General features: G+C 38.6%; 1 protein-coding gene across 5 annotated transcripts; it reads right to left on the reverse strand.

Annotated features, from left to right (window-relative positions):
• Window positions 1-849: 849 nt before the first annotated feature.
• On the reverse strand, window positions 850-23,751 carry LOC105019851. Of its 5 annotated transcripts, none has more exons than XM_029116799.2 (12): window positions 23,619-23,751; window positions 23,379-23,490; window positions 19,863-19,943; window positions 18,641-18,928; window positions 17,607-17,894; window positions 16,574-16,861; window positions 15,585-15,875; window positions 14,596-14,886; window positions 6,146-6,436; window positions 5,800-6,042; window positions 5,435-5,587; window positions 850-1,797 (listed from the first exon to the last, which is right to left on the reverse strand). In XM_029116799.2, the coding sequence occupies exons 3-12, from the start codon at window positions 19,921-19,923 to the stop codon at window positions 1,562-1,564; spliced, it is 2,430 nt and encodes an 809-aa protein (XP_028972632.2). In that variant the 5' UTR covers window positions 19,924-19,943; window positions 23,379-23,490; window positions 23,619-23,751; the 3' UTR covers window positions 850-1,561. The 5 variants fall into 5 exon arrangements, with proteins under 5 accessions (XP_028972632.2, XP_028972631.2, XP_034145394.1 ...); XM_029116798.2 differs by having other exon boundaries at window positions 23,379-23,493; XM_034289503.1 differs by lacking the exons at window positions 23,379-23,490; window positions 23,619-23,751 and adding an exon at window positions 21,207-21,242 and having other exon boundaries at window positions 5,435-5,584.
• Between the last annotated feature and the right edge of the window lie 1,188 nt (window positions 23,752-24,939).

Genomic DNA, 24,939 nt, shown 5'->3' on the forward strand with positions numbered 1-24,939 from the left:
TTCCAAACACTGACATGCTGTCTGTCTCTGACCGGCGGTCCACGTTCTCCCTCTGGATTTAGTGACAGCCCAAATACAAATATTCAGACTTTGTCTCCAGTTAAATCTTCAAATGTGACCCGAAAGTAAACTTGTTAGAAAGCGGTTCCTGACCCTCTGCGGACCACCAGCTTTACAAGATGCTTAGACCTGAACATGGAAGCAAAGCGCCACCTACTGTTGGCATTTTGAACAGACAGCTGGATAGTTGAGTATACATAATGTATACACCCATTTAGCGCACAGATGGTGGAAACACACTCCCCAGCCAAGCGTGTCCACGTTTGCGCTGCTCAAGAGCTAGTGTGTAGTCTCTAACTCACACCACAGCATCACACAGTCACTGCATCACATCCCTCCCACACACAGGAAAAGGAGGTGAATCGGTGGAAGTGAAGGCTTCAGAGAAGTGTTGCAGCCTCTTTGCTCCCTGCATGCTAAATTCTAGTACCATGTTAAAACCACAGCATAGAGGCCTCAGCTATGCAACATAAAAATGAGAACACATGCATGCTCTACACAGAGGTGTGAACACAGAGCCATGCATATATAGTTATGTAAATGGAAAGTTAGTTCTAGCTTCTGGTTTCATCTTGATTTTGTTTGATACTAATCACCAAACGATGTGCCTTGGAGCACATCTTTTGCTCAGTCGAATCATATTATGATTTGGTTGTTTTTTGACTCTCTGGCAACAATCTACGTTAATAAATCAAAAGATGTTTGATAAATAGGTAGGGTGCAACCTAGTGATGAAATTTATAAACATTAAACACCGGTATATCAGATATATTTATTACAAAAGCCTCCTGGTTAATGAGAAAATATATTTTTTAAATACAAGGATTTATATAAAACAAATAATCTACATTCTTTTATGAAAGTATTAATTCACTTGGATGTTTTCACACTGTATAGTGTTACAAAGTGTGATTCAAATCTATCTCATTTTGCTTTTTTTTGTCTGCCATCTCCACACAATATCTTGTAAAGTGAAGACAAATAAGAACATTTTAAATTATAATGAAAAAAGAAACACTTATATACAACATTTCATTCAAGGTTTAAACAGTATTTACCAACCAGAGTAATAAGATGTTAGAAACACCTTTAGCAGTGATTAAATCTTTGAATGTTGTTTGCTAAGTTTCAAAAAGATTCTGCTCAATGAATTATGCAATATATATTTTTAAATGTTTCCCCAATTCTTCAAGTTCTTTCAAAATGTTGGGAATCATGGCTAGACAATTCTCAAATCTTGCCATTTTAAAAAGTCTGAATACAACTATATATGTATAAGTATAATTTGATGTTCAATTTGACATTATAGAATATTTGGTGTGGATCATAAAAAGCACAATTCAATTGATTTCAATGAGAGTTTGTAATTCATCATAAGCTCCAAGTGGGGTACATACTGATGCAGTCTACTGTAAATTAGACATACATTCTAGCATGGACAGTAGACTGTTGGATCTCAGATCTTAAAGGACCTACTGTAGGCTAAAACCTGTATCCAGACTCATTGTTTGATTGGGCGAGGCCCTTTCTTTCTGGGCTGAGGTAGTGGTGGGGCCTGTTCCTCATAATCATCATCCTTGGGTGTCGGTGGAGGCCTCTCCCGAGCTCTCGGCGTGCGCCTGGGGCCCGTGGAACCAGGCGGGGCCCCTCCGGTGGGTCTTGGCCTTTGCTTCTGTCCGTCTGGATGGCAAGGAGGCTGCGTTTGGGTCAAGAGGTCTAGTCTCATCTCCCTCTCTTCTGTGGAGAAGAATTAACAGATGAAATGGAGGGTGGAATGAAACAAAATAATACACAGATCAAAGGTAACTGCCAAGGATCTGCAGGCATGTCTTACAGTTTCTAACATCTATGTCCGTGAGTACACAGTACACACTAAGACACCACATAATAGTTAAATTCATAGGAAGATACCATTGGGGTAACCAATTCTCTCCAAAAAACACTGCTACCCATCTCAGGTGCCCATCTCATGTCAGGAACCTGGATTTTCTACAACATTATTGGAAGAATGTAATGTGGACAGATGAGAAAAAATATTTACAGTTTGTCACCTGTAGCTGAAGAATTAATGGGGCATCTCAAAGACCAAAATAGGGATGAGATTAAACACCATAGCATGACGTTTTGCGATTCAAATATTCCACAAAATGCACCGTGAAGCAAATAAAAGTAATAAAACATATGACGCCATGTTCACTTTGTGCATACTGTTTGCATGATGCGAAACGTCAAGTGTCTTCTCAACTTAAAGCAGGTGCTTCTGGTAAAAACAAAGAAGAAAAGGAACCAGGCAGGCCTAGTTCGGCCGGCCCATGATTAGAAGGGATGAATATTGTTGCCATCACCGGATTCAAAGCTCGGTCTCCCATGTCACTGGCTTAGTCTTTAACTACTAAAACCACTAAATCTCGACATTAAATCATTTTGTCACGCATTAAAATCACACCAAGTTTGAATATTTCGTTAGACACCATTAAGCACTGTGTTAAACTGACTAATGTTTCTTATTAAGTTTATGTTCAACACAAATAGGATCTATGAACTGTATGGCTTTTGTCACTGGCCGTTCAAACAGCTTATTAGCCAGTAATAGGCTTACTAGTATCTACTAACTTACTACTTGGAATAGTCACAAGAATTGAGGAATGGCTAGCAAGACTGAAGATACATTTTACACTGCAAAAGAGATTTCATTTCATGGCACAACAACGTTAGTTTTTCTTTCATTAGTGAATGACACTGATACAATAGCTATCAACATAGGTGATAATAACTTACTTTTTCGTCAAGTGAAAAGACAAGAGAATCATAGAAACCCCTATTCATTTACTGCCCAAGGGGTTGTGATCTAGCTTATAATAACCCCAAAAAACTTGCATGGATGCATACTTCGATAATCCACCAGAAATAGTCGGAATACAACCGTGAATTTTTTTAAATTTTAGGCTTACTATAATGTAGCTTCTGAAGGTTGTGACCAGCAACGTTTTTTTCTATCCTGAACAAATCCTAATGCATATATTTTGTGCTATTTCATTTCATGGCACAACAAAGTTAGTTTTTCTTTCATTTTATGAATGACACTGATACAATCACTATCAATATAGGTGACAATAACTGACTTTTTCATCAAATAAAAAGATGAGAATAGTGGAAACCCCTCATTTACTGCGCAATGGGTTGTGATCTAGCATAGCATGCCCCACAAAGCATACATGGATGTGTACTTGGAAAATCCAACAGTAATAGTCAGAATACAACCGTGAAACAATTACATTTTAGGCCTACTATAATGTAGCTTTTGAAGGCTGTGGGCAGCAAAGATTTGTCTATCCTGAAAAAATCTAAATGCATAATTTGCTTTGACTGTGGCGAGGCTCGAACCACGAGGCTCAAACACATCCTCTACATGTGAGTCCGCGTCTCTAACCACTACGCTTTTTAACAAAGGTTAATCAATCAGTCAATCTCTCTCTCTCTCACTCACTAAGAGACATTTGCTCTTCGTGGTCTTCTCCGCTTATGCGGTCTGGCAAAAATGAACACACTAGTTCATTTGAAGGTCTTCTGGCACAGCCGTCTGATCCCGCAATCTTACAATTAAACGCTACATTGATATCTGGTTGAACTGGGATTCAAAACATTTGGGTATGGGGCATTTAACTTTTATGGACAGGATATCGAGGCGTAGTCGAGGTGGGGAGGATTTGCAGTTCGGTGGGCTGGGGATCTCATCGCTGCATTTTGCGGAGGATGTGGTCCTGATGGCATCATCGGTCTGTGACCTTCAGCACTCACTGGACCGGTTGGCAGCCGAGTGCGAAGCGGTTGGGATGAGGATTAGCACCTCTAAATCTGAGGCCATGGTTCTCAGCAGGAAACCGATGGAGTGCCCCCTCTGGGTAGGGAATGAGGCTTTACCCCAAGTAAAGGAGTTCAAGTATCTCTGGGTCTTGTTCGCAAGTGAGGGGACAATGGAGCGGGAGATTGGCCAAAGAATCTGGGCAGCGAGGGCGGTATTGCACCGTTGTGACGAAAAGTGAGCTGAGCCGGAAGGCAAAGCTCTCAATATACCGGTCAATTTTCGTTCTTACCCTCACCTATGGTCATGAAGGCTGGGTCATGACCGAAAGAACTAGATCGCGAGTACAAGCGGCTGAAATGGGTTTTCTCAGAAGGGTGGCTGGCTTCTCCCTTAGGGATAGGGTGAGAAGCTCAGCCATCTGTGAGGAACTCGGAGTAGAGCCGCTACTCCTTTGCATCGAAAGGAGCCAGTTGAGGTGGTTCAGGCATCTGGTAAGGATGCCCCCAGGATGTCTCCCTAGGGAGGTGTTCCAGGCACATCCAGCTGGGAGGAGACCTCGGGGTAGGCCCAGGACTAGGTGGAGAGATTACATTTCGACACTGGCCTGGGAACGCCTCGGGATCCCCCAGTCAGAGCTGGCAAATGTGGTTTGGGAAATGGAAGTTTGGGGTCCCCTGCTGGAGCTGCTGCCCCCTTGACCCGATACTGGATAAGTGGATGAAGATGAGATGATGAAACATCAAATGAAAACAATGTTAACAAAAGACTAGTTGCATTAGATTTAACTTTGCTGAACGTTCCTGAAAAATCTATTCATTATCTAGACCACACCCATATTTCATGAAAGTGCAGTGATTGACCCGGTTAAATGGTAAAGCATACCATCTCTAAGTCTACTCAGCCGCACCAGACTGATATCCATTAAACTTCTGGGATCAAGGGATTGTTGCGAGGCTAGTTTTATGGCATGATGGCGTGCAACATTGAAATGTAATTGTTATTAACTTATTAACTTTCTTAAACCGAACCATACCGTGAGATTTGAATTGTAAAACGAATCGAACCGTGAGATAAATAAACCATCCAATCCCTAGAACACAATTACTTGACCTGATCCCAATCCTACGGAAATGCTGTGGCATGACCTGAAAGGAGCTGTTCATTCAAGACACACAAGGAACATCGATTAACATTAACAGAAACAGTTTTATGAGGAGGAATGGTCCAAAAAACCTCCTAACCATTTATGCAGGTCTGATCCAAAAACTACAGAGAATACTTGTTAAGAGGTTATTACTGTGAAAGAAGGTACCACTAGTTACTAAAAGTCATGGTGTACATCCTTTTTCCTATGCTGTTTATGTTTGACCATTGTGTTCAATGGTGACATTTAAATGTAAACATTTTGTATGTTATTTGTTACATTACACTGTTTTTTTAATGTCATGACTTAGATAAAGGTTAGACAATAGTTCAGGAGCCATTTATGCCGCTAATTCAGAAGGGTTCACAATGTCTTCCTCACAACTGTACAGCATGGAGGTTAGACATTTTGCCTGAAGCGGTTACCTTCAAATCGTCTCTGGCGTTGTCGGCGGCAGCAGCAGACCAGTGTGATGATGATGAGGAGGAGTACCAAGCCCCCCCCCCCGGCCAGGATGCCCACCATGGTCCAGAAATCAAAACCAAACAGCTTTTTAGGAAAAGTCGAGTTTGATTCTGCTGAAAGAGGAGGTTCAGCACATCAAACATACAATTATTATTAAGTGTGCAGTCTTTCTTGGATGTTATTTCTTTCACAGAAAACAACATTTGAGAGAGAGAACTAAAAATAAAATGCATTTTTATTATTATAATAACTGTAAAAACAAAGGGGTATAAAAAGACCTACAGAAATATGTAAAGGAAATTGAAATAGAGACATTTAAAATTACCTTTACATGTTTTTGATTTACCGTCACTCGTCTTGTTGCTCACATGGTTTTCTACAGTGCAGGTGAAGATGTCGGACTCTTTTAGTTGTTTCACATTGATGACATATGTTTTATCTTTGCTCTTTTCAGGTGATTGGTTCTTAAACCACTTGAAGGACTTTATGTTGGTGTCGGTTATGTTACAGGTCAATGTGACCTTTTCAGTTGAACATTGGAACATCACTGTGGGCTTGGAGACCTTCTCTGAAGAGAGACAAATTGTTAGCTGCCAATGTCTCTAAAGGTGTATATAATATTCTTGTGTATGTTTTTAAAAAAAATTGTATAAGTAAGAAAAATTAATTACCCTGCACACACAGTCTGTAGGGAGTTGTTTCGATTCTTATGCCCTCTTTGTTGAACACCTCTGCTTCGTAGAGACCTTCATTTTCAAACTTCAGGTCTTTTAGCTGAAGAGACCCTGTAGCAGAAATTGTCACTTCTTTGACTGGTTTAGAAACCCTATTCTTCTTTTTCAATACAATTATTCCATTGTGTTTCCAGGTTATTTCATTGTCCTCTTCTAAGTTGTCGATAGTCAGAGGGACATTGACGGGTGACCCAAGTAGGCCGTACAGATCACAGGGTTCCTGTGAAGCTGTGACAGAAGAGAATAATTGAGATTCAATTCCTGCCAATAAAGGGTTATAGAATTGTATCCAATTCAATTCTTCATATTTACATTATAAGTCTGGAATTTATTTACAGTATAAATACAAATTATGGCAAATTCTGTTCTCCCTGTAAAAGTAACATGAGTACGTTTCATGTAATACTGTCTGTTGTTATTTCTTTTGACATTTGTTAGTTAGGCCCAATTCTAGGCAAATACAAGCTGAAAAATGCCCATGAAATGAAGTGTCCTCAATCACTATCATGTTTTCTTACTGGTATTGTATGAAAATAAGTTTTTGTGCACTTTAGACACAATGACCTATATGATTATATTCTACTGTAGGTTCCTGTTTGTGCACACTGTGTTTAAAGCAGAACTTAAAACCACAACTCTGAAAGGCCACAGATACTAACAATAATATGACCAAAAAATCTAGTAGTTATCCTGGATACACAGCCAGTCAGCCTGAGGAAATTATTAATTAAAACATATTAATTCTAAAAATGTTTATGTACAGTTGAATATCAATATTATTCAAATAAATTACATTGCAATTAAAAATAATACTCATAAGAATGTTTTGTTAGCAAAAAATTTGATTGTAATTATTGCAGCATGCAATGATATTAAAATATTAAAATAAAATCTACATCCTCCATACAAATCATTTCAACTATGAGATAAAACAGCAATTATAAAATGATATATTTGTAAAACAGGACACACTGTTTCATTTCCAAACACATTCACAATAGACGCACAACAGAATAGAGATACTGTGAGAATAAAATGTTGTTGGCCAAATCATTGTTTAAAGAAATTCTGATCACATAAAATAATATATAACAAGATTAATGTATTGATGATCTTAATAAAAAAGAAAATGTAAAAAATGTAAATAACTTAAATCACAATCCATATACCAGGTGGGTAGGAGAAGTGTCTTACCTGCTGAAAGAGAGATAAATCCATGAAGGACAAGGACAGCCAGCTGTAATGTCCTGGACATGTTGTTTCTTACCGTTTAAACTGAGAAAAATGTAAGTTTCAGTCTATTAGTCAGACTCTTTCCTGGGTATCTCTGTGTGTGTGTGTGTGTGTGTGTGTTAGAAGAGGAAATGATCCAACGAGCAGCCTTATTTCCGACTCCCTCAGCAGTTCAGAGATGTCTTTTTGTCAAAGAAAAAGCTCTTCGTGGACAACTTATCTACACAGGCATCTGCTCAGGGGTCCTGGACACTTTTTTTTTTTAAACAAAACATTCTTATCAAAATTATGTTTGGAAAATATTCGCACATGTAGGAGATGATCATAAAGGCGATCTGAAATTAGAGAAAAATCAAGTGGATATTACTCATAGTTTCCTTGTGATACTGGTTTCAGCTTCACCTAACTCAATCTAAGCACAGCTTTTCTGATCTCTACCTGTCTGACTACAGTGTGTGTGTATGTGTGTGTGTGTGTGTGTGTGTGTGTGCCTGTGTGTGTGTGTGATACTGTAACCTTCGCTGGATTCCTATTAACGGAGATTGGTTACCCTTCCAAATGTCGTTTCTAAACACAGCTGTGGCCAAAGTCAAGGCTGTAGGGGGCTAGTTGAGTGGTCCTGAAAAGGGTTACCTTTCACCAGCAGGACATGTTGTTAGTGAAGAAGGTGGCCTTTATTAACTGTGCTTCTAAAGTGAAGACATCCAGCATGACAGGATCGTGGCTGTGTTACACTGTTCCCTGTGTTTAGAGGATTTCACAGCAGAATCTTTTGAGAATACTACCTGCTCAGGGTATGGAATGTTTGGTAGGTTTTAATGTTTGGTTCAAGTAATGTAATATTTAGTTATGGGTTAAATTCACCATTAAGTTGGGATGGTCTTTTATTTGTTAAGGATGTAGTCGATTGTCCCTCTGTACTAAAGTTCAGGAATTACCACCTCAAGAGTAGATTGATCAATGAGGTTAGAGTCTGACACAAAAAATATATTTGTTTTGATATACATTTGACAATTCAAGCCATGTGACTATAGTTCAGTTTGAATCCTGGGTAATATCAAACCTGCAGGTAAGCAAAGATGTTCATGGAGCAGCCTTTATGAATTGGGCCAGCTCTTGATGATGGCATTCAATACTATATTTTATTATCAGTTTCGTTATAAAAACATGGCACTCGTCGACCCCAGTTGCGGACGTTAAGTTGATGCAGTCCCAGTTGCTTGATATTTGCTTGAATAACACCCTGGGTTGACACCCTTGAGCAACACACTTTTAAAGGCGGTGACCAATGTGGGTTAACGTTCTAATGAAAGTAATCACTTCAAACGCGTCCAATGTGTTTGAGTGGCAAACACATACACCTCAACAACTTGCTTGAGTTGATCTGCATAGATAATTTTTAAATTTCATTTTCTTCTGTCACCGCAGATGTAAGTGCTTGGGCTTAACTGGAATACTCTTGAATTAGGCTGACATCTAGTGTTCAAGTTCCATGCTTTAAAGGCACTTTTTCTGTTATTTGTTATTTCTGTTTTGAATATTTCCAATTTCAGTCCGTCCCAGGGAGAGTGGAAACCTTGCAACTGTTAACCTGCGGTGGACCAAGGGGCTGAACCATAGAAGCCCTCGATAGATAGAACGAACACATGGATCGCACTTGTGGGAATATCAACTCCCACTGTAATAGTCACTGGATTTTGAAGCATCTTTTGGCATGCTTCAAAATCCAGTGACTACACAACCCTGGTGTGGGGAAGCGGTGCTGGAGCCCTGGTGCGGAGACGCAGCGCTGGGGCCCTGGTGCGGGGAAGCGGCGCTGGAGCCCTGGTGCATGGTGCCGACATGGGTGGTAACAGAGTACTTCACATATAACTAGATTAGTAAATGCAAAAAATTACTGCATTTCTGAAACAGAAAGGGAATTAACATCTGCAACAACAGTTATCTGTTCCCTCTAAAGCTGATACCTTTTCTAAAGCATGTAAAGGTTGTTGAAGTCATTGTCAATAACTGACAGAATAGTTTATGCACAGATTTGTATTTTAAAAGTTCATAAAATATTAAATTCTTACTCCCTAGCTTGTTTTTTGGTGTGGAGGGTAGGAATACTCCTCATACTTGTTGCTTAAATAACATGAATACATTGTAACAAACATGTCTTAAGAATTTCCTGAATTATTTTCTCTTTTTCCTCTCAGGACCTCCCAACAACACTGTGAGGAAATGTAGGATTTCTTTTTTTTTGTGGTGGTGGTATGTGTTATACCATAACCTGAGCATGTACAGTACTTATTCATGCACTGCAGATTTTACCTCATAGAACAGGAGTGTTCAGGTCTCCTGTTTGAATCTTATACGGGACGTATACATTGTAATAGGTGTGTGTTTAGGTGTGTGTTTAGGTGTGTGTTTAGGTGTGTGTAGGGTCTTAACCTAGACGTTTTCTCTAATGGGTAAATACAGGGATACATCCTAAATGTTGATGAATGATGTAAAGTTGTAGGAGAGAAGTCAAATCAGACATTTATTGCCTGTTCTTCACAGTGTAGTTGTGTTACATTGTTTAAATTAACTACCATGTTTATAATGTCCACTTTAATGAAGTGGAGAGTGAGTATATTATATATAGTACTGGTGAGTATTGTAAGTATAAGATTGTGTATAGAAAAAGTTTGCCTTTCTGTTAACAATTAAAGTCAGCAAATCCAACAGACCTGCAGCTGGAGAATCTGACAGTAAGACAAGTTCAAGTTAAAAGTTTATTTATCAAATGCACCAAATAACACAGCGTCATTCTGAACAATGAAATTCTTGTGACATGGCACACTACATCTACATAGTAAGGATTAAGAAATATATAAAGCAGGAATATAAAGCAAAACTATAGCAATAATATACTTAAATGTAAACTAGCAGCAATTCTAAAGAGTGTAGAATGGTGAATATGAACAATATGGCTAGAAGCATTGAATATTATTAATAAATCTATATGAATGTGATATGCCTATGAATGGTACATGCAAAACAATATTCTAAGATACATTGATTGGTACATGGAAAGGTATCAGAGCATTTGGAATGTTCATATGTGAACAATATGATCATAGATCAGTGTTGCTGGCTGAGGAGCCTCATGGCCTGAGGGAAAAAACTGTGAGTCCAGAAGTGCCTGCCCTGATGCTATGGTAGTGTCTACCAGACGGCAGCAGTGTGAACAGACCACAGCCTGGGTGGCTTTAGTCTTTGATGTCCCATGCTTTCCTGAGAGTTTTTTTCAGGCATGCCAAACTGAGTCTCCTCAGGAAGTACAGTCGATTTTGGGCAGTTTTCACGGCCGAGTTCTCTTGCCTGGACCAGGTGAGGTCATCTTTGATGAACACACGAGGAACTTGAAGTCGGAGACTCTCCCTCCATCGATGTGTATGGGGGCATGACCCCCCCGTGCCGCTTCCTGAAGTCCACGATTATCTCCATAGTCGTGCAGACATTGAGAGAGCTTATTGGGGAGAGAGGCGGCAGGCTGGGCATCATTGCTGTTTCTCCTGTTAAGTTGTATTCCAATGGAATTTAACTATGTTGTAAATTACCATAAAATATGTCAGAGCAAGTTCGATTTGTTAAAGGAAAATATAAACGAAGTGTGTGTGTCAGTGATTGTCTCCACAATGTTAATAAAACCTGATAGTTCTGTCCTCACAATACAGAGAATAAGGTGCAAGAAAACACAAGCAGAGTTGACCAGGGATTGGGGAATAGAGGTTTGTAAGAGTCTTAAATGGATATTATATGTAGCTGGAATCACTTAAACCACATTCATCCTTAGATGATTTGGTAGCTCTAATAGTTATTGTAACAGACTGATTCCTAAATGTGAAATACAGTTAGGTCTGGAAATATCTGGATAATTTTGACTCTGTACGCCACCACAATGGATTTGAAATGAAACAACCAAAATGCAATTGTAGAGCAGACGTTCAGCTTGCTGGAAAATATTTTATGAAACGTTTAGGAATTGCAAAAATTTTCACACACAGTCCCCTTATTTCAGGGGCTCAAATGTAATTGGACAAATTAACACAATCATAAATAAAACATTTTTTTTTAATATTTTGTCGAGAATCCTTTGCAGGCAATGACTGCTTGAAGTCTGGAATGCATGGACATCACCAAACGTTGGGTTTCCTCCTTTGTGATGCTTTGTCAGGCCTTAACTGCAGCTGTCTTCAGTGATTGTTTGTTTGTGGGTTTTTCTGCTGTAAGTTTTGTCTTCAGCAAGTGAAATGCGTGCTTGATCGGGCTGAGATCAGGTGATTTACTCAGCCAATCCAGAATATTCCACTTCTTTGCCTCACAAAACTCCCGGGTTGTTTTTGCAGTATGTTTTGTGTCATTGTCCATCTGTAAAGTGAAGCGCCATCCAATCAACTTTACTGAATTTAGCTGAATCTGAGCAGACAATATATCTCAATACACTTCAGAATTCATCTGGCTGCTTCTGTCTTCTGTCATATCATAAATAAACCCTAGTCACACACTGGCTCCATCATGTTTTACAGATGATATGGTACACGTTGGATCATGAGCCGTTCCAAGCCTTCTCCATACTTTTTTCCTCCCATCATTCTGGTACAGGTTGATCTTAGTTTTATCTGTCCAAAGAATGCTGTTCCAGAAATAGGTTGGCTTTTTTAGATGTTTTTGTGGCAAAGTCTAATCTGGCCTTTCTATTCTTGATGCTTATGAATGGTTAGCACCTTATGGTGAACCCTCTGTATTTGCTCTTGTAAAGTCTTCCAGGACAAATCGCCCAAAAATCTGTGTATTACCTAGTATAATTTTATGTTCACTTTGACATTATTAAATATTCTGTGTGGATCATAAAAAGTACAATTTAATAGATTTCAAAAGAGTGTTTGTAACTCATCAAAATGTGAAAAGTCCCAGTGGGGTCCAAGTGGGGTACATACTGATGCAGTCTACTGTAAATTAAACATACATTATTTAGAATTTGAATGGACAGTAGACTGTTGGATCTCAGATCTTAAAGGACCTACTGTAGGCTAAAACCTGTATCCATACTCATTTTATGGGTGGGCCCCTTCTTTACGAGCTTCATTCTTGGCTGAAGTAGCACTGGTGGGTGGTAGAGGCTCCTCCCCAGCTCTTGGCGTGCGCCTGGGGTCCATGGAACCTAGTCTCATCGCCCTCTCTTCTGTGGAGGGGAATGAACAGATGAAATGGAGGGTGGAATGAGACAAAATAATAGACAGATCAAAGGTAACTGCCAAGGATCTGCAGGCAGGTCTTGCAGTATCTAACATCTATGTCCATGAGTACACAGTACACACTAAGACACCACAAAAGAGTAAAATTCATAGGAAAATACCACGGCCATAAATACCATAACACGAAAATTTGCGGTTCAAGAAATTTCACAAAATGCACCGTGAAGCAAAACAACAAACCATAAAATAAGAAATAAATAAAATAAAAACTCTCTGACTCCATGTTCAGTTTGTGCATACTCTTTGCGTGATGTGAAACGTCAAGCGTCTTCTCAACATTAAGCAGGTGCTTTTGGTAAAGCCTAGTTCAGCTAGCCCGTGATTAGAAGGGATGAATGTTGTTGCCCTCACTGGATTCGAACCTGGGTCTCGTGTGCCAAGTGTCGGTATAGCATCTTGACATCAAATCATTTTGTCATGCATTAACATCACACCAAGTTTGAATATTTCATTAGACACCATTAAGCATTGTGTTAAACTGACTAATGTTTTTTATTAAGCTTACTTCCACCACAAATAGTTTTTATGAACTGTATGGCTTTTGCCACTGGCCGTTTTAATAGCTTATTGGCAAGTAATAAGCTTACTAGTATCTACTAATTTATAGTCATAAGAATAGAGCAATTGTTAGTGAGACTGAAGATGAACTTTACACTGCCAAAGTTATCACATGGCAGTTGCTTCAATGCATTTAAGGGTGTGGTCCTGGTCAAGACAATCTCCTGAACTCCAAACTGAATGTCAGAATGGGAAGGAAAGGTGATTTAAGCAATTTTGAGCGTGGCATGGTTGTTGGTGCCAGACGGGCCGGTCTGAGTATTTCACAATCTGCTCAGTTACTGGGATTTTCACACACAACCATTACTAGGGTTTACAAAGAATGGTGTGAAAAGGGAAAAACATCCAGTATGCGGCAGTCCTGTGGGCGAAAATGCCTTGTTGATGCTAGAGGTCAGAGGAGAATGGGCCAACTGATTCAAGCTGATAGAAGAGCAACTTTGACTGAAATAACCACTCGTTACAACCGAGGTATGCAGCAAAGCATTTGTGAAGCCACAACACGCACAATCTTGAGGCGGATGGGCTACAACAGCAGAAGACCCCACCGGGTACCACTCATCTCCACTACAAATAGGAAAAAGAGGCTACAATTTGCACAAGCTCACCAAAATTGGACAGTTGAAGACTGGAAGAATGTTGCCTGGTCTGATGAGTCCCGATTTCTGTTGAGACATTCAGATGGTTGAGTCAGAATTTGGCATAAACAGAATGAGAACATGGATCCATCATGCCTTGTTACCACTGTGCAGGCTGGTGGTGGTGGTGTAATGGTGTGGGGGATGTTTTCTTGGCACACTTTAGGCCCCTTAGTGTCAATTGGGCATCGTTTAAATGCCACGGCCTACCTGAGCATTGTTTCTGACCATGTCCATCCCATTATGACCACCATGTACCCATCCTCTGATGCTACTTCCAGCAGGATAATGCACCATGTCACAAAGCTCGAATCATTTCACATTAATTTCTTGAACATGAGTTCACTGTACTGAAATGGCCCCCACAGTCACCAGATCTCAACCCAATAGAGCATCTTTGGGATGTGGTGGAACGGGAGCTTCGTGCCCTGGATGTGCATCCCACAAATCTCCATCAACTGCAAGATGCTATCCTATCAATATGGGCGAACATTTCTAAAGAATGCTTTTAGCACCTTGTTGAATCAATGCCACGTAGAATTAAGGCAGTTCTGAAGGCGAAAGGGGGTCGAACACAGTATTAGTATGGTGTTCCTAATAATCCTTTAGGTGAGTGTAATATTCTTGTGTGTGTTTTCAAACTAATTTTGTATTAGTAAGAATAAATAATTACCCTGCACACACAGTCTGTAGGAAGTTGTTTCGATTCTTATGCCCTCTTTGTTGAACACCTCTGCTTCGTAGAGACCTTCATTTTCAAACTTAAGGTCTTTTAGCAGAAGAGACCCTGTAGCAGAAATGGTCACTTCTTTGACTGGTTTAGAAATCCCATTCTTCTTTTTCAATACAATTATTCCATTGTGTTTCCAGGTTATTTCATTGTCCTCTTCTAAGTTGTCGATAGTCAGTGGGACATTGACGGGTGACCCAAGTAGGCTGTACAGATCACAGGGTTCCTGTGAAGCTGTGACAGAAGAGAATAATTGAGATTCAATTCCTGCCAATAAAGGGTTATAGAATTGTATCCAATTCAATTCTTCATATTTACATTATAAGTCTGGAATTTATTTACAGTATAAATAAAAATTATGGCAAATTCTGCTCTCCCTGTAAAAGTAACATGAGTATGTTTCATGTAATACTGTCTGTTGTTATTTCTTTTGATAGGTTAGTTAGGCCCAATTCTAGGCAAATACAAGCTGAAAAATGCCCATGAAATGAAGTGTCCTCACTTCTATCATGTATTCATACTGGTATTGTATGACAATACATTTTTGTGCATGTTAGACACAGTAACCTTTATGATAATAATATAGCATATGTTCCTCTACACATTCACAATAGAGGCCCAACAGAACAGAGATATTGTGAGAATAAAATGCTGTTGGCCAAATCATTGTTTAAAGAAATTCTGATTGAAAATGTTTTATCTTTGCTCTTTTCAGGAGTTTTGTTTTTATCTGACTTGAAGGACTTTACGTTGGTGTCGGTTATGTTACAGGTAAATGTGACCTCTTAGGTGAACATTGGATCATCAATGTGGGCTTGGAGACCTTCTCTGAAGAGAGACAAATTGTTAGCTGCCAATGTCTCTAAAGGTATATATAATATTCTTGTGTATGTTTTCAAACAAATTTTGTATAAGAAAGAATAAATAACTACCCTGCACACACAGTCTGTAGGAAGCAGTTTGGAAACTTATGCCCTCTTTGTTGAACACCTCTGCTTCGTAGAGACCTTCATTTTCAAACTTCAGGTCTTTTAGCTGAAGAGACCCTGTAGCAGAAATGTCCTCTTTTTTGCCTGGTTTATAAATCCCATTCTTTCTTTTCAATACAATTATTCCATTGTGTTTCCAGGTTATTTCATTGTCCTCTTCTAAGTTGTCGATAGTCAGTGGGACATTGACGGGTGACCCAAGTAGGCTGTACAGATCACAGGGTTCCTGTGAAGCTGTGACAGAAGAGAATAATTGAGATTCAATTCCTGCCAATAAAGGGTTATAGAATTGTATCCAATTCAATTCTTCATATTTACATTATAAGTCTGGAATTTATTTACAGTATAAATAAAAATTATGGCAAATTCTGCTCTCCCTGTAAAAGTAACATGAGTACGTTTCATGTAATACTGTCTGTTGTTATTTCTTTTGATAGGTTAGTTAGGCCCAATTCTAGGCAAATACAAGCTGAAAAATGCCCATGAAATGAAGTGTCCTCACTTCTATCATGTATTCATACTGGTATTGTATGACAATACATTTTTGTGCATGTTAGACACAGTAACCTTTATGATAATAATATAGCATATGTTCCTCTACACATTCACAATAGAGGCCCAACAGAACAGAGATATTGTGAGAATAAAATGCTGTTGGCCAAATCATTGTTTAAAGAAATTCTGATTGAAAATGTTTTATCTTTGCTCTTTTCAGGAGTTTTGTTTTTATCTGACTTGAAGGACTTTACGTTGGTGTCGGTTATGTTATAGGTAAATGTGACCTCTTAGGTGAACATTGGATCATCAATGTGGGCTTGGAGACCTTCTCTGAAGAGAGACAAATTGTTAGCTGCCAATGTCTCTAAAGGTATATATAATATTCTTGTGTATGTTTTCAAACAAATTTTGTATAAGAAAGAATAAATAACTACCCTGCACACACAGTCTGTAGGAAGCAGTTTGGAAACTTATGCCCTCTTTGTTGAACACCTCTGCTTCGTAGAGACCTTCATTTTCAAACTTCAGGTCTTTTAGCTGAAGAGACCCTGTAGCAGAAATGTCCTCTTTTTTGCCTGGTTTATAAATCCCATTCTTTCTTTTCAATACAATTATTCCATTGTGTTTCCAGGTTATTTCATTGTCTTCTATGTTGTTGTTGCTCAAAGGGACACTGAAGGAAGACCCAAGTGGGACGTACTTATCACAGGGTTCCTGTGAAGCTGTGACAGAAGAGAATAATTGAGATTCAATTCCTGCATCTTGATCATGAAAGTATCATAAATGTATTGTATTTTACAGGGCTATAAAGGGTTATAGAATTGTATCCAATTCAATTCTTCATATTTACATTATAAGTCTGGAATTTATTTACAGTATAAATACAAATTATGGCAAATTCTGCTCTCCCTGTAAAAGTAACATGAGTACGTTTCATGTAATACTGTCTGTTGTTATTTATTTTGACATTTGTTAGTTAGGCCCAATTCTAGGCAAATACAAGCTGAAAAATGCCCATGAAATGAAGTGTCCTCACTTCTATCATGTATTCATACTGGTATTGTATGACAATACATTTTTGTGCATGTTAGACACAGTAACCTTTATGATAATAATATACCATATGTTCCTCTACACATTCACAATAGAGGCCCAACAGAATAGAGATATTGTGAGAATAAAATGCTGTTGGTCAAATCATTGTTCAAAGAAATTCTGATTGAAAATGTTTTATCTTTGCTCTTTACAGGAGTTTTGTTTTTATTCGACTTGAAGGACTTTATGTTGGTGTCGGTTATGTTACAGGTAAATGTGACCTCCTTAGGTGAACATTGGATCATCAATGTGGGCTTGGAGACCTTCTCTGAAGAGAGACAAATTGTTAGCTGCCAATGTCTCTAAAGGTATATATAATATTCTTGTGTATGTTTTCAAACAAATTTTGTATAAGAAAGAATAAATAACTACCCTGCACACACAGTCTGTAGGAAGCAGTTTGGAAACTTATGCCCTCTTTGTTGAACACCTCTGCTTCGTAGAGACCTTCATTTTCAAACTTCAGGTCTTTTAGCAGAAGAGACCCTGTAGCAGAAATGTCCTCTTTTTTGCCTGGTTTATAAATCCCATTCTTTCTTTTCAATACAATTATTCCATTGTGTTTCCAGGTTATTTCATTGTCTTCTATGTTGTTGTTGCTCAAAGGGACACTGAAGGAAGACCCAAGTGGGACGTACTTATCACAGGGTTCCTGTGAAGCTGTGACAGAAGAGAATAATTGAGATTCAATTCCTGCATCTTGATCATGAAAGTATCATAAATGTATTGTATTTTACAGGGCCAATAAAGGGTTATAGAATTGTATCCAATTCAATTCTTCATATTTACATTATAAGTCTGGAATTTATTTACAGTATAAATACAAATTATGGCAAATTCTGCTCTCCCTGTAAAAGTAACATGAGTACGTTTCATGTAATACTGTCTGTTGTTATTTATTTTGACATTTGTTAGTTAGGCCCAATTCTAGGCAAATACAAGCTGAAAAATGCCCATGAAATGAAGTGTTCTCACTTCTATCATGTATTCATACTGGTATTGTATGACAATACATTTTTGTGCATGTTAGACACAGTAACCTTTATGATAATAATATACCATATGTTCCTCTACGCATTCACAATAGAGGCCCAACAGAATAGAGATATTGTGAGAATAAAATGCTGTTGGCCAAATCATTGTTTAAAGAAATTCTGATTGAAAATGTTTTATCTTTGCTCTTTACAGGAGTTTTGTTTTTATTCGACTTGAAGGACTTTATGTTGGTGTCGGTTATGTTACAGTTAAATGTGACCTCTTTAGGTGAACATTTGATAATCACTGTGGGCTTGGAGATCTTCTCTGAAGAGAGACAAATTGTTAGCTGCCAATGTCTCTAAAGGTGTATATAATATTCTTGTGTATGTTTTCAAACAAATTTTGTATAAGTAAGAATAAATAATTACCCTGCACACACAGTCTGTAGGAAGTTGTTTCGATTCTTATGCCCTCTTTGTTGAACACCTCTGCTTCGTAGAGACCTTCATTTTCAAACTTCAGGTCTTTTAGCAGAAGAGACCCTGTAGCAGAAATGTCCTCTTTTTTGCCTGGTTTATAAATCCCATTCTTTCTTTTCAATACAATCATTCCATTGTGTTTCCAGGTTATTTCGTTGTCTTCTATGTTGTTGTTGCTCAAAGGGACATTGAAGGAAGAACCAAGTGGGACGTACGTATTACAGGAATCCTGTGAAGCTATGACACATGAGAATAATTGAGATTCAATTCCTGCATCTTGATCATGATTGTATCATAAATGTATTGTATTTTACAGTACCAATAAAGGGTTATATAATTTTATCCAATTTAATTCTTAATATTTACATTATAAGTCTGGAATTTATTCACAGTATAAAATACAAATGATGACAAATAATGCTGTATGAGAAGTATGCTCCCTTTAAAAGTAACATGAGTACATTTCATGTAATACTGTCAATTGTTATTTCTTTCGACATTTGTTAGTTAGGCCCAATTCTTTGCAAATACAAGCTGAAAAATGCCCATGAAATGAAGTGTCCTCAATCACTATCATGTTTTCATACTGGTATTGTATGAAAATAAGTTTTTGTGCACTTTAGACACAGTAACCTATATGATTATATTATAGGTTCCTGTTCATGTGAACTTAAAACCACAACTCTGAAAGGCCACAGACCCTAACAATAATATGACCAAAAAAATCAAGTAGTTATCCTGGATACACAACTAGTCAGCCTGAGGAAATTGCATATTAATCATAAAATAATTAATATACAGTTGAATATCAATGTTAATCAAATAAATTACATTGCAATTAAAATAAATTCTCACAAGAATGTGATTTTAATTATTGCAGCATGCAATGATTTCAACTATGAGATAACATTTTAAAATATTTTTGTAAAACTGGAAACACTGTTTCATTTCCAAACACATTTACAATAGACGCCCAACAGAATAGAGATACTGTGAGAATAAAATGTTGTTGGCCAAATCATTGTTTAAAGAAATTCTGATCACATAAAATAATATATAACAAGATTAATGTATTGATGAGCTTAATAACAAAAGTTAAGTAAAAAAAGAAACACATTTAAATAACTTAAATCACAATCCATATACCAGGTGGGTTGGGGAAGTGTCTTACCTGCTGAAAGAGAGATAAATCCATGAAGGACAAGGACAACCAGCTGTAATGTCCTGGACATGTTGTTTCTTACTGTGTAAACTGAGAAAAAAAGAAATGTCAGTCTATTAGTCAGACTCTTTCCTGGGTATTGCTGTGAGTGTGTGTGTTAGAAGGGGAAATGATCCAACGAGCAACCTTATTACTGACTCCCTCAGCAGTTCAGAGATGTCTTTTCGTCAAAAACAAACTCTTCGTGGACAACTTATCTACACAGGCATCTGCTCAGGGGTCCTGGACACTTTTTTAAACAAAACATTCTTATCAAAATTATGTTTGGAAAATATTCGCACATGTAGGAGATGATCATAAAGGCGATCTGATATTAGAGAAAAATCAAGTGGATATTACTCATAGTTCCCTTGTGATACTGGTTTCAGCTTCACCTAACTCAATCTAAGTTTAGGCAGCTTTCAACCAGCTTTTCTGATCTCTACCTGTCCCCTCTGTGTGCCTGCCTGTCTGTCTGTATTGATGACCACCTTCACTGACTCTGCTAATTTGTGCACACATATATATACTCTCACTGATTCTGTGTTCTGCTGATTCTGTATTCTAATTGGACAGGTTGATATCCCTGAAGTTATATTGACTTGGTGTTGGTCGGTGATGATTACGTGTTGAGCAGTGCATTTATATTGTTAGTGACGGTAAAGGAAGGCCTTCACAGCCTGTATGCGTGCATGTATAGGTGACGTCAATTACTTCTGTGATGATGATGTTAGATGATGTTATATGTACACCGATAACATTATGACCATTGACAGGTGAAGTGAATAACACTGATAATCTCGTTTTCATGGTGCCTGTCGATGGGTGGGATATATTAGGCAGCAAGTGAACATTCTGTCTTCAAAGGTGATGTGTTAGAAGCAGGAAAAATGGGCAAACGCAAGGATCTGAGCGAATTTGACAAGGGCCGAAATGTGAAGGCTAGACGACTGGGTCAGAGCATCTCCAGAATTGCAGCCCTTGGTGTTCCTGATCTGCAGTGGTCAGTATCTATTAAAATTGGTCCAAGGAAGGAAATGCAGTGAACCGACGAAAGGGTTTTTCAAATTGCTAAAAAATGCTGGTACTGATACTGGTATTGGTGTCAGGACAAACAGTGCATCGCATTTGTTGTGAATGGGGCTGCGTAGCTGCAGACCAGTCAGTGTGCTGACCCCTGTCCACAGCCGAAAGCGCCTACAATGATCATGTGAGCATCAGAACTGGACCACAGAGCAATGGAAGATGGTGGCCTGGTCTGATGAATCACATTACCTTTTACAATGGACGGCCGGGTGCGTCTGGGTCGCTTACCTGGAGGACACATGGCACCAGGATGCACTATGGGAAGGAGGCATGCCGCTGGAAAACCTTGGGTCCTGTCATTCATGTGGATGTAACTTTCACACGTACTATCTACAGTGAGGGAAGAAATTATTTGATCCACTGCTGATTTGGTATGTTTGCCCACTGACAAAGAAATGATCAGTCAATAATTTTAATGGTAGGTTTATTTGAACAGTGAGAGACAGAATAAAAACAAAAGGAGTGGGACAAAATATATAGATTGCCCACTGACAAAGAATTGATCAAACATACAAAATCAGCAGGGGATCAAAAATGTTATTCCCTCAATGTACCTGAGCATTGTTGCAGACCATGTGCACCCTTTCACAGCAACGGTATTCCCTGATGGCATTGGCCTCTTTCAGCAAGATAATGCACCCTGCTACAAAGTAAAAATGGTTCAGGAATGGTTTGAGGAACACAACAACGAGTTCAAGATGTTGACTTGGACTCCAAATTCCTCAGATCTCAATCCAATCGAGCATCTGTGGGATGTGCTGGACAAACAGTTCCAATTCATGGAGGCTCAGCTCACAACTTACATGACTTAAAGAATCTGCTGCTAACGTCTTGGTGCCAGATACCACAGCACACCTTCAGAGGTCTAGTGGAGTCCATGCCTCGACAGGTCAGGGCTGTTTTGGCGGCAAAAGGCGGGCCTACACAATTTTAGGCAGGTGGTCATAATGTTATGGCTGGATCGGTGTATGTCTCCTCCTTTTCTTGATAGTAGATGATGATCTACACCTGTGACTATTAGAGATCTGTTCAGTTGGGGCTATGGCTGGGAGAACAGTTTGCTCTCCTCTGTGATCTTCTGTATTTTGCGTACCCCTGTAAAGCTTTATTAAAACTTTGAATGATTATTCAGAGAAGCGTCATTCCGAGTTTTACTAATTGTTCTAGGTATCGGCCTGTTTATGACAGTGACTTAAATATGTTAATTGTATATTTCTTACGCTGTAAATTGTATATATTTGAGGCAGTAGCTAACATGCCCTAATCTAATTGTCTTTATACTAGTTGTCTTCTTCTGTCTCGTGAACTCTAGTGAAATAAATCTGTGTTCTACTAGAAGTAATCTGAAACATTAACAAATGTTATGTGGATTGGATGTAGTTAAGGGGTAATTAAGTTTTACTGAAAAATGTGGGTGTAAATTTGGGTGTAAAAGAAAATTAGGATTCACTTGTCTTTCTGGCATTTCACTGGTAGGCTATTTAGGGTATGAGCGCAAAATTATGTTTTACCATGCTGACACAGAGAGGCAATGTGAGATTTTGGAGTTGTGACTCTTCTTCTGTTCCCTTGTCCGGTTCTTTGATGTCCTTTTTCAATATGCGAAGCAATATGTTTTTTCGTAGAAAACAACAAGCCATGTCCCTAATAATCGTCTGTATATTTAAACAGGAGTGCTATAACCGGTGTCCAGCATGCAATCCAGAAACAATTCCCTTTCTAAATGTCGTTGGAAAAAGGAGGAAAACAACTCTTTCTGATATTCTAACGATCCACATGGACTGTTTTCTACATTCAGTAACATCAACTCCTCCCACACACGATTCGTTCCGCTCTTATGTGAAATGCCTTTTATCCCAAATGGAAGATCTCCCTTCGAATATTTCAAGACAGCAAACAGAGACCGCAACTCTTAAACTTTTTTAAAAAGAAGTTTGTTCACAATCGCAGTCCTTCCGTAACTCTGCTATGCCAGGAAGGTTGATTTTTGTTTTATTTGTAGCTATTTTGAGGCTTTTTCCCCACTATATATTGTGCAATATCCACAACCTGGCACTAAGAGGGACTGATCGAATAGCCAATAGAAAGGTGATAAAGAAATAAAGTATGTTCTGCCAGTCAATACATACATTCTAAAGCCTGACAAATAGCTTACTGAAATGTAATCGATTATTAAATGAAATGACCCTCTCTTGGACTAATAAAAACTGTAACCCTCCCGAAGACTGAAATTAAAAAAGCATGACCCTCCCCCATCTCACCCTGTGTACTATCAGGTACAATTAAATGTTGTTCTGAACTCACACACACATTGGTTAAATGCAGACGATATGATGAACCTATACAAAACAAAGTCATTTAAACCTGCATATGAACAAAGACCTAGCCTACTGTACTCACAGGAGAACAATCTGCCTGTTGTTGTGATTTGCAGCGAAGTGGTCAATCACTGCAATAATGTCCAATTATTTGGTCCTTCTGGAACTGATCGCCTGCCTATGGAGTTAGATATCTGCTAAAAGGTTAAGCATAAGTATTGTTAGGATCGTGGGACAATAAATGTGTAAATTGGTATGAAATTAGATCTGTGAACATACAAACATCTCCATTTATTTGTTTACAAATAGTTTTTCTACTTACAAACTACAAACATAAAAACTTTTGTCAGTAATCTGGCATCTGCAAACATATGACCTGAACGTAGCCCCTCGAAACTTTAAAGCTAGAAAGAATTCATTGGACCGCTAGCCTAGTGCTCTACCACAGAGTTTGCGAGTCCTTTTTTCATTTTCAAAATAAAGGTCCATAGCTGGTTTTTAAGACTGCATAATGACATTACACCAGTAGGCTATCATGCGTTTAGATGTTAAGTACTTGTGTGTAAAAATGACAAGGACACAGAATAGCCTTGCATATAATATCTGTCTGAGCTGCAATAGATATAGGTCAAGATGTATTTTTTATGCACAAATAAAGAACAGCTAGGCTCATGGATTACGCACTTGAAAATCAGTTTTCACTGTGCATGCATGAAGCGAGAAGAGACTTTTAAATTGAAATCTTGCAGGATACTTATTCCCAGTTTCCTTGGTTTCCTGTTGTTCACACTGCCTGATATGCTTGTTATATAAGCACTCCTCCCAGAAAGTTTTGGTTTCGTTTTTGGGAGGATGAGAGGAAACTGCCAAAACTCCAGGGGCCGTATTCACCTCTTAAGGCTAAAAGTAGCTCCTAACTTGTTGATTTAGGAGTAACTCATAAAAAAATGGGCCTGTCAGTCCTAACTTTAGCGTTTTAGTGCTAAAATCAGCTCCTAAATCTGTGAAAGGTTAGGAGTAGTCAAGAGGAATCCTGTCACTATAAGACCAAATCACAAACAATCCTAAAAGAGGTGCTGCCGGCGATCCGCCTTGAAAGCTTTTAAAAAGGTATCACCTTAATCGCGAAGGTATTATGATCATAGTAGAGCTAGTCATTGATGCAGTCACTTCACCAACAAACAGAAACCTAATAACATCGGACATCAAGTTTGTGACAACTCCACGTTACTTGGCCACAGGGTAAATGCAGCTATGCAGCGCAGACGAACTATGCATATCTCAGTCATCTGTCAGTAGAATATTACATTTAAACAACAAATGCCCTCACCAGACCCCATAACTTGCGACAAATCATTTGGTTTCTTCCTGATGTTCGCCAACTACAAAGAAACAAAGCCGACTTTATGGCCATTGCTCAACAACCCGGTGTTGTTGGTGGTGGGACACATGACTGCACAAATTATTACACCATCAAAAAGATGAACACGCTTTCTTGACGAGCTGCCAGACATGTAAGGGACTGACAATTAACTGAACATATCTAGACTAGTCAGTATATCATTCTTGGTTTCGTGTTTAATCAGTGACACTTGGCCTACATTAAAATTTTAATATATTTATTTCAATATGGAAACATATTT

The sequence above is a fragment of the Esox lucius genome, chromosome 22 (genome assembly GCF_011004845.1).
Source record: "Esox lucius isolate fEsoLuc1 chromosome 22, fEsoLuc1.pri, whole genome shotgun sequence".
In the NCBI taxonomy this organism is placed as follows: domain Eukaryota; kingdom Metazoa; phylum Chordata; class Actinopteri; order Esociformes; family Esocidae; genus Esox; species Esox lucius.

Coding starts and splice junctions, on each gene's coding strand:
- LOC105019851 (XM_034289502.1), bottom strand. Junction 16,862..17,606: donor CTACAGACTGTGTGTGCAGG/GTAGTTATTTAT, acceptor CTTCTGTCACAG/CTTCACAGGAACCCTGTGAT. Junction 5,588..5,799: donor TAAATCAAAAACATGTAAAG/GTAATTTTAAAT, acceptor CTCCTCTTTCAG/CAGAATCAAACTCGACTTTT.